Below are 9,565 nucleotides of genomic sequence, written 5' to 3' on the forward strand. Positions count from 1 at the left end.
ATTCTTTGCCATTGCAAAAGAAAAATAATAAAATAATATTCTCAAAGAGACATATCAATGACATATCAGTGCCCTTTTTTGAAGACATTGGCTTGACATTCTTAAGAAAATATCCATACTTAATTCTCCATCTATAAACAGTAAGCTAACTCAGCTCCATGGAGTACCCCACCTCTCACTCCATGACAGCGAGGACAACTCTAGAGAATGGATGGATTTATTTAGATTAAATGTTAAATTGGGGGATTTCCTTTTATCACTCCAGCAGCAGGATTTAGTATGTTGTGTGTGCAGCAGTTCTTCTTAAAGAAGGGACTGCTCACTGTAGTGATGCGGCTTAATAAAGTGTCAAATCTCTGAAAAAGGTTGAGTCTGTAAATACTGTAGTTTATCAGCTGTAATCTACAATAAAAGCTTTAACCATGTTTCTTATCAAACTCAAGCAATAGTCCTGATGTGGGGTTGATCCTGTCTTACCCAAAAGACACTCCCTTAATCTAAAGCAATATGTCACTCAAGCCACACCCACACAAAACGAGAGCCCACTCTGAATGTTTGTCGTTTATGATTTTGAGTCTATGAGTCTAATTTTAGATGTGAGATTATCCCATGTGCTCTTTATGCCCTCTTCTGGCCAAGATTATTTATTACAACTCACACTTCCTCTTGCATTCATTTAAATTGCATTCATAACATTTAAAGGCGAAAAAAGCAAAGATGAGCCGACCCTCGTATCAAGTTTTTTTGTGTTTATTTTCATTGAAATTCTTATTGAAACGCTTTGTGCTCCCAGTTAAGGATCAAATAATAAAAGGAGACTCAATGTAAAACTCGCACAGCCGATCAGCAGACCTACTCTTGAAGTCTGGGATACAACATTTGCTTTGGATTGCGCTGATTCAGAACAAAAAAGCAGATGGTTTATGTAAAAATGAATATCATACCAAATAGCACAGTGAAGGGGGAGGAGAAATGGTAATGTCTTAAAAAGTGGGGACAAAAAATGAGCACAATCAGTGGTTACGAAACATGAGAGCGGTAAAACGAAATAAAAAGTACCGTATGTGCGATCTCGGTCGCACACGTACACACATAAACGCACTCACTTGCAAATACACCCAAACGTACAGGCGCAGGCGCACACAAAGGCACACACTCACTCTCACGCACACACTTGCGCGCACACACAAACACAAACCCACAGATAAATTGTAGTGATTGAAAATAATGAAACCCTGGTTAAATCTAATGGTATCATACATCCACGTCTTGTGTGGGAAGTGCAGAAAACAAAACAAAAAATAAACTAAAATGGAGAAAGAAAAAAAAGAATTCTTGTGAATAATGAAAAGCATGCCCATCTTCACTGGTCTAACCCAACTTGAAACGACTACAAACCCAGAAGTGCTGCCCTCTCTATCCACCCCTCTACTCCACCCCCACCTGCCCATGCTCTCTTATCCCTTTCACATATCATTCCCACATCCCCGCCTCACCTCCGTCCTACCCCCCAGTCTCCTCCCCTCCTCAAATTTCTCTGCTGGATTTAAGGGGTTTCCACACATTTCTGCATTGCAGATCAAAAGCCTGCCTGGGAGGAGGAAAGAGGCGGGTAGGAAGAGACGGGGCGGCTACTGGTTCAATCTCTGGTCACCATTTATGAAAACACAAAGTCCAGTTCAGAATACAGAGAGATGACTGGGTGTAGAGGAGTGTTGTTGTGTGTTGAGGTTAAAGGTGATTGACCTGCATGTTTTTAGAGTGGCACCGGAAAATGTTGTTAGGTGTTAGTCTACACGTGAGTTGTCTGGGTTAGTTTTGTGTCTGTGTGTGTGTATGTGAAGGCACTGGGTGGGGGCAGTGGAGGTGGGGTTGGTGTAGCTCAGGGCCTTGTCCGTCCCTCATCCCTCGGCCCCAGTCAGAGAAGGGGAGAAGGGGCAGGTTTATAGGGCTTGTGTCTTGAGCTCGATGGGCTCCCCGCGGGTGTCCTGCTGGGTCTCGTTCTCGGGAGGTCGACTGCCCTTCAGTGTGGCCAGACGCTCGGACAGACCCCTCATGCGTGGGAACAGCATGAAATCATACAGGAGGGCCCCCATGGCACCTCCTATCATAGGCCCGACCCAGTACACCTGTAAGCAGCAAAGTTAATATTTATCAGCGGTTGAGTCACTTATGAGACCTCTTAAAACAGAAGGAAGGTGAGGGAAGATCGATCATTTCAGGTCTTACCCAGTGGTTGATAAAGTTTCTGAAGATCACAGCAGGGGCAAAGGACCTGGCAGGGTTCATTCCAGCACCCGTGTAGTACATCTGAAACACAAGAAGCACGTTTCTAATATTTACACTTCCGTATGCATGCATTTAACACTAGATTATATGCTAAGACCGTGTGTCTTTACCCCCATGAGATGTCCGATGGTAACAGAGAAGCCAATGGAGAGGGCAGCAGATCCGAGACGTCCGTTTCTCCTCTCATCAGTCACGGCGAAGATGCAGATGACAAGCTGCATGGTGAGGAAGACCTCCACAGTGGTGGCCATCCCCAGGCTGATGCCAGGCTGCAGCTGGAAATACACAAATATGATAAAAGGTGATATTTGGGCCGAGAGGTGCAGTGAATGAATGCATTTCATTTGAATCCAACCATGGTTTCATATCTTACCACATTAAACCTGAATTGGTAGTACAAACTCTAAACCAAAAAAGGATTTCCCAACATTGCTACACTTATTTCCTGAAACATCCCTCTTTGGTCTTTACCGTGTTCATTGCCATGTTGCCTCTCATGTTGCCTGGTGTGACCCCATACAGCACAGCAGCCCCGGCTACAGCACCCAGGCACTGGGCAGCAATGTAGAAAATGGCTCGGAAAAGAGACATCTGTGAGCCGACAAGGTAGGCAAAAGTGACGGCAGGGTTGATGTGGCCGCCGCTGATGTGGCCGATGGACTGGATGAGGGTAGCGGCTGCCAGCCCAAAGCACAGGGCCACGTGAAGGACATGATGAGGCCCAGTGGTCCAGCGCAGGGCAGCGCCCATGCCAAAGAACACAAAGAACATGGTCCCGAAGAACTCGGCAAAAACTGCCCGCCAAAAATTCATAGACCGAAACTCCCACATGGTGACGGTTGAGGCTCTTCACCAGATGAAGAGGATTCTTCAAAAATAAATCTAGAAAAGGTCAAATGTGTACCTTTTCAATCTTCTTCAGATATCAAAAACTTTAAAAAAGAGTCTCCCTTTTGTAGTCAGCTCACTAAGCTGACCAAACACAGCTGGAAAGTCAGTTTAAAGACAAAACAGGATTTCAGAACGTCAACAGACGAATCCACTCAACAGATCTTTTACCAGACTGGGTTGGTAAAGTCAACTCAGCTGCATTCGCTTGCCACCTCTGTCCACCTGTCCAAAGACATAGGTGTGAGATAATGTGGGAGTGTGGGAGGAGATCTCAGGTGGAATGGGATGTCAAGAAGAGGTGGGCATCAATGCTAAAGGGGTGTTTCTAAAAAGAGACGGGGATAGATAGCGTCCAGTGGACCTTTTAGCCTCTCTGACGGAGGGGAGAGGGCCAGACGGGCGCTTTATAATGCCCCCCCAGGGGCCCCAGGTGACGCCATAATCCCCCTGTAGGGCCAAGGGCGGGGGGCAGCAGTGCTGGACATCCTAAATCAAACAAACTTAACCCCTCTGTCTCCCCCCACATAACAGCGTATGGCCAAAAGAGATGTAGCATATCTAAGAGGAAAAAAATATGAAGTGAAAATGAGTGAGAAATTATTCTTTTTTAGAGTGAGGTAGTAACATTTTGCAGGAAAAAAAAGTCACAAGAGAGTGTATTCATCTTCAGAAGGAGTCAAAAATGACAGAGGAAAGAGTTGCAGTGAAGAGCAGGTTATGCTGAGTTTTCTTTCGGGAGTATGTCATCTGTTGATGTATCATAACTTTCATTATCAGGGGACACGCATACTGATAGATTAGGGCAGAAAACACACACATGTATGCACAAAAACACACATGCACACATTCAAATAATACAGTTGGGGCCCCCGGACGGAAGTGCCCAAAGCTAACAGTGCTGGCCTGACCGATACACTGAAATGCCTGACCCTGTGAAACCATTGTCTGTAACAAGCATCTGGGCTACGTATGGACAGAGATAAGACAAAAATACATATTAAACCGAAGCACAAGTAACAACAGCTGGCAAAGCATTTTCTCAAATTTGCAAAGCTTAGTGCCAAAATGCATGTATAAATTTGCAGCTTCTGTTTATTGGCGTGCACATAATTAATCCTGCCTGTGAGAATCAGTGATCTTTAATTGGCATTAAGCATTGCAGAGGCCTGGAAGTGTGAGCACTTTAACCTGAACTTGACACCGCCTCAGGGTTCAGTGTGCACTGACACCGCCCCACAACCAGCGCCATTTGGTGGCGCTAGAAAATATGGAGAAACATGTTAATCTGGCTGATGTGTGCAAAGAAGGGGGGAAAGCAGCAATGCAGAGAGAAAACAGTGAATCAAGCAGCAAACCAACAATAATTCACACAACGCAGCAGATTGTGCCTTCTGTTGTGACAGGAGCTTCGAGGAGGTGCTTAGCAGAGGTTTGCAGTATGTGAGGCTGTGATGCAAGAGGACGTACGACCAAAGCCCTGAACGTTCTCAGTGTGTGCGCGAGGTTGGGAAAAGGGGAGAAGGGCAGCGGGGATGCGGGGGAACGATGGGGTTACTGTGCAGCACCGGGGCGTCACGCCGACCAGCCGAGCGACATCACTGGTGGAGGAGTGTGTATGCGTGCGCATGTGTGTGTGTGTAGCTGGGGCGTGATGAATGCAGATAGCTGAGCTTGCCGTTTTAACTCCCTTTTATACATGTTAGAAAGAACACACACAATGCAAAATGCTGGCAGCACAGTGGCAGTTATAGCTATTGTGCATGCTGTATGTGTGTCTGCGAGTGTATGTGCGCATGCTGCATGCACATTTAAGAGTGTGTGTGCATGTGTATGAAAATTACACACATCAACACAGGAGAAGTATACAATAAATGGTTCGATTTTTTTATTTAATATCAATTTTAAAGGGTTAGTTCATCCAAATTCTTTACAACATTTATAATTTGTTGTTGATTGTACAATGCCTGTGACTTAAGACAAACTAAAGCAAATTATCAGTAAAGAGCAACTTTTTTCTATTTCAACTGAACATTTAAACTGCAAACACGCAAAACACATTTTAATGCGAGGCAAAAATAAAGGCGCGTACACCCACGCACAAATATGTTTAAAGGTTTCATCAAAGTATTGTCTCTCACCCACATACACGCGTATGCTCAGCGTTTCCATTTCAAATTACAAAGCGTGTTGTGACTGAAGGTGTTCTTTCTGTAGAGCCATTACAGAGGAATGAAGGTCCATTTGATTGTGAATAGGAGACCTCAGAGAAGAGATAGACGCTAACAGGCACAGACATGAGAGAGATGCTGGATGAGAGCGTCATTGAACCCACGGTGCAGGCTAAGGACCTCTTTAGCATTTCAAAGCATTCGCAAACACAAGATGCAACTGAAACATAAGGGTGTTTTCAGCAGGATTTCAATGAGTCTCTGTTAGAATTATAATGACATGCAAATGTGAAAGTGAATACTGAATCTCACAGTATTGGCTACACTTTTGCATACACTAATGACAGACAACACGGACCTCAAAGGTCACATCCAGTCCTTTTAAAATTCAGCTTCTACATGAAATTCTCCCCCACGCGCAGTGAAAAAAGGGGGAAAAATGAAAATTATCGTGTGCTTGTAATGCACCAGCAGAAGGTGAGAATTGCAACCCTCCCTTTGTTGCCTCATTATCACATGTGGGTTTTTTATTAGCTTTGGTTCTTTGAAAACATAAAACATTAGCTGCATACGTCCCAAAAACTGTGTTACTCTGAAGAGGAAATGGGAAGTTTTGCCATTTACAAAAGAAAAGCTGGGTTTTATCTCCATATCACACAGTCTGGGCTTTTTTTTCTCCATCCCACTCATGAATTATAGCTTTTTGTTAGTATTACTACTGCTAGTGTTCTCAAATTTAGGAATAAGATTGTATTTTTACCTAATATTACTGCGTCACTGCAACTTTAAGACATTTCTGTTTTGTGCCATGAGGCCTGCAATAAAGTTTTTTTCACGTACTCTGAGCATTGGAAACAAGTTGTGAACACTGAGATTTCATCATCTTATATACAGTAAATGCATAACTTTAACATGTACACATCTGAGGGTCATATTTCTGTCTTTCTGGTAAGTCCAAGTCTAACAATCATTCTCTTTTGTCTCTGTTTTTGGTCTCTGTTAACTTATGAGGGGATATATCTGCTAACTAAGCGCTCCATTGTGTGAATTAGTGAGTCGCTATCTGTGCCTGATTGCTGTTTTTAAGATAGTTTGTAAGGTTTCTAGAGCATTTTGCTTTTTAAATCTGCAAACAGCTCTCTCCTGTGACAAAAGGGAGAAATCAGAGTCCTATTTTGTGAAATTAGATAAAATAAATATGAAAAACTTACTTCTAAGTCAAAACTTTTACATACCCAACTAAACATTTTGAGATAATACCCCAAAGTGTGGCGTAAACAAGCTTCCATAAACTTCAAACTGTGACTTGTACATTAAGATGATCTTCTTTAGAATAAAATTTGGCATTTGAATGTATAAATCGTACATTTGTACACTCATTTGTAACATGGAAAGATTGGAATATTTCCAATATTTATATTTTTGAATCACCTTCATGAAATTAGCCCCAGAATGACTGGAAACTGAAGCTCTTCAAGTGTAAGGAGAGCTGCACATTTATGTGATAATTCTCTGTGAATCAAATTTAGCGACTGCTATTCAGTAAAAAGTCCAAGTACATGTTTTAAGCTGCAGTTAATTTCCATCTTGTGCTAGGTCTTCGTTCAAAATCAAATTAATCTTGTAACTGTAGCTAACTTAGTCTTTGGCCAGCTCGTAAAACAAGAATTGACCAAATATAACACGAACCTCCAAAAAACAAGCGTACTTAGGATGAGATCTTTCAGCTGAAAATTCAGTTTTCCCAGAAATCCGAACAGTGAAGTATCTCATTGAAATTCATTTTCTGGGCATTTTTGGTTGAGGATGTTTTATTATCCTACACTAAGAGAGAAATACTGTGCTTTGTGCTTCGTACCGTTTTATGACAGTTGTTGTTGAACTGTTTGCTAACCTGATTCCAAAAAATGATGTGTTTTTGTGCAGAAATCTTCCAAAATATTTACTAAAAGCAGAACGATTATACTAATACTATATCGTATTATATTCCATGATTTTTTGTTATTTATGGGAGAGTTTCTCAAATTTTAGTGTTTTTATTTTCGATACTTGTTGAGTATGTTTTAGCTGATACAATTGAATTTTTTAAAGTACTTTTAATTGTAATGATACACATTTTACCGTATAATGATAGAGATAGGGCCTCATTTTTCTTTTATTGTGTTGAAACTTGCGAGTAATCACTGCTTGTTTTTGCTTTTTATTTTTGTTAGGTTGTACATGTAGACCTGCTAGTTTAAAAAATTGTTTAGACAGATGGTCAAACAATATCAGACATATAAATATTAAAAATAAATAAATAAAAGTGACTATTTGTGAAAGTAAATAGTAATTATATCCCATTGTGGTGCATTTTGGTGCGCCAACACTCACAACCTGGGTATTAAGCCATCAGTCTTGCAGTTAATAGACGGGTCTCTGTATGGCCACAGTCAAACTGCAATTCGTGAGTTAAACTGCTTCTTTATCAGGATGTTACGATTGCTATTAGATGACATTAAACTCTAAATGGTCGAGCACTCCTGTCTGCTTTTGTATATTACAGCATGTCATGTGAGATAAATTTCATCCTTTCACACACCTTCTTTCTTTTCTTTTGTCCCCATCACCATTTACTTTGATGGTGTGTACACCAGTGCATCTTTTAAAAAATCGCTGTTGCACAGAGTGCGCTTTTTTGGTACATGTCTCTTCAGTTGTTTTCCTGCTTGCTGGCCTGCTTGGCTCTCATGGCATTCTGCGTGACTGTAGACAGCGACGATCCGGTCATGCTTGCCGTCTCCACGATCTCGATGTCCTTACAGGTCAAACAGGCCACCAGCTTCTGACGAGAGGCGCTGCGTGCAAAGAAGAAGTCATGGGACATCCCTGCCAGTATGGCGCCGAGCACCGGCCCGATCCAGTAAACCTGCAGATGGACAAAAGTGAGGTATGTGAGTTTTCATGGTAACTAAATGATCTAAGACAAATAGAGGAATCCATTAAACTGAAGTACTGTTAGATTTGACATTATCACCTCCACCAGTGAGGTTATGTGATTGATCTGGCTTGTTTGTCTGTTTTTAAAAAGATTACTCCGAAAGTTTTTGACACGTCTGCATGAGGACCAGAGATGGGGACCGCCCTGAATTCCATGGATCAGTTCATTGTTGTAGTTGATTAAGTTTGAGCTACTTTTAGCTGTTTTATCCACCCTGTAGTTTGGTCTCATCACAAGATAGATCTAAAATATGCTGAGCTGATTAACAGAAGAACATTTTTTAGAAAATACAATAAAATTCTGCAAATGTCCCTTTCTTTCTTTAAATGTCTAATTTTTATCTTATGATGTTTAAAAACAAAAATATCTCCTATGAAACAACTTAAAGACACATGAAATGTCACCATTCTTTATTACAAACAAAAACCTTTTAAAATATGTGACCATGTTATAAGAGCTTAATCTGAAAAGAAAAAAATAACAATAGCAATCAATAGTAAGAAGTTAAATATTTGTCTTTATAGTGTAGCAAAAAATCAAAATCAGAAAATAAGTTCTTCAAAATGAACCCATGTGAATGTAAATTTTGTTGACTTTACTTATGTTGCACTAAAAATCATGCCTTCATAACTTTTGTACACTGACCAAAAATCTGTGTTTAAAAAAAAGATTTGGATTTTGGATTTCTGTCTCACCCAGTGGTCTTCCCAGAAGCCTGTGATGATGGCCGGACCCAGCGAGCGGGCGGGATTCATACTCGCGCCAGAGAACCGAGCCTGAAGAAAAACAAACAACATCACAATAAGGCTTTTTGTTTTTCTACATGAGGATAATGTAGCTTTAAGATTTAAAGACATATATCATAATAATTAAAGTTTAAAAAATGTTATGGCAAAAGGAACACAACAACCACTCAGGTCTTTTGCTTAAATAAAAGTGATTTTAAATAACATAAAAAACACTTCTGAAGTTATTTAATGTATAAGTTGGTAAAAAAGTGCAATGGATTCTTTATTTAACATCTTAAATAAAATCAAATGTTGATTTAAAAGCACACTTCCTCATGTCGATTATATTTTAGTTCCGTTTTTCTTGATCACACTTCCTGTAAAACTAGTTCCACTCACATATTTAACTGGGAGATCTTTTTTCTGTGTCAGTGTGACAGAAAGCAACAAAAGCTCCAGATTATGTATATTGAGAAATGCAACCCACAGTGGCTGTAGCAGTGGGGGGG

At 40.9% G+C, this 9,565-nt stretch overlaps 2 protein-coding genes across 3 annotated transcripts in view; both read right to left on the bottom strand.

Annotated features, from left to right (window-relative positions):
- Positions 1–729: 729 nt before the first annotated feature.
- mipb (major intrinsic protein of lens fiber b) lies at positions 730–3,549 on the bottom strand. Its single transcript, XM_005926173.2, has 4 exons — positions 2,761–3,549; positions 2,400–2,564; positions 2,230–2,310; positions 730–2,129 (listed from the first exon to the last, which is right to left on the bottom strand). The coding sequence occupies exons 1-4, from the start codon at positions 3,118–3,120 to the stop codon at positions 1,944–1,946; spliced, it is 792 nt and encodes a 263-aa protein (XP_005926235.1). The 5' UTR covers positions 3,121–3,549; the 3' UTR covers positions 730–1,943.
- A 1,075-nt stretch (positions 3,550–4,624) lies between these two features.
- Positions 4,625–9,565, bottom strand: part of LOC102296677 (aquaporin AQPAe.a) — a 6,709-nt gene continuing 1,768 nt past the window's right edge. For both annotated transcript variants that reach the window (XM_005926175.2, XM_005926174.2), the window contains exons 5-6: positions 9,024–9,104; positions 4,625–8,256 (exon numbers count right to left, since the gene is read on the bottom strand). In XM_005926175.2, the coding sequence (XP_005926237.1) occupies positions 8,041–8,256; positions 9,024–9,104 (297 nt within the window). In that variant the 3' untranslated portion in view covers positions 4,625–8,040. The remainder of the gene's footprint in view (positions 8,257–9,023; positions 9,105–9,565) is intronic.

Source organism: Haplochromis burtoni, unplaced genomic scaffold (assembly GCF_018398535.1).
Source record: "Haplochromis burtoni strain Fernald_Lab_line unplaced genomic scaffold, NCSU_Asbu1 Contig_91, whole genome shotgun sequence".
NCBI classification, from domain to species: domain Eukaryota; kingdom Metazoa; phylum Chordata; class Actinopteri; order Cichliformes; family Cichlidae; genus Haplochromis; species Haplochromis burtoni.

What these genes read in the sequence shown, in the direction of transcription:
- mipb (XM_005926173.2), bottom strand. Translation starts at nt 3,120, where the DNA reads ATGTGGGAGTTTCGGTCTATGAATTTTTGGCGGGCAGTTTTTGCCGAG. An exon ending in GCAACATGGCAATGAACACG is followed by an intron (nt 2,565 to 2,760) that starts GTAAAGACCAAA and finishes GTGTATTTCCAG; the next exon opens with CTGCAGCCTGGCATCAGCCT. An exon ending in GAAACTTTATCAACCACTGG is followed by an intron (nt 2,130 to 2,229) that starts GTAAGACCTGAA and finishes TGCTGCTTACAG; the next exon opens with GTGTACTGGGTCGGGCCTAT.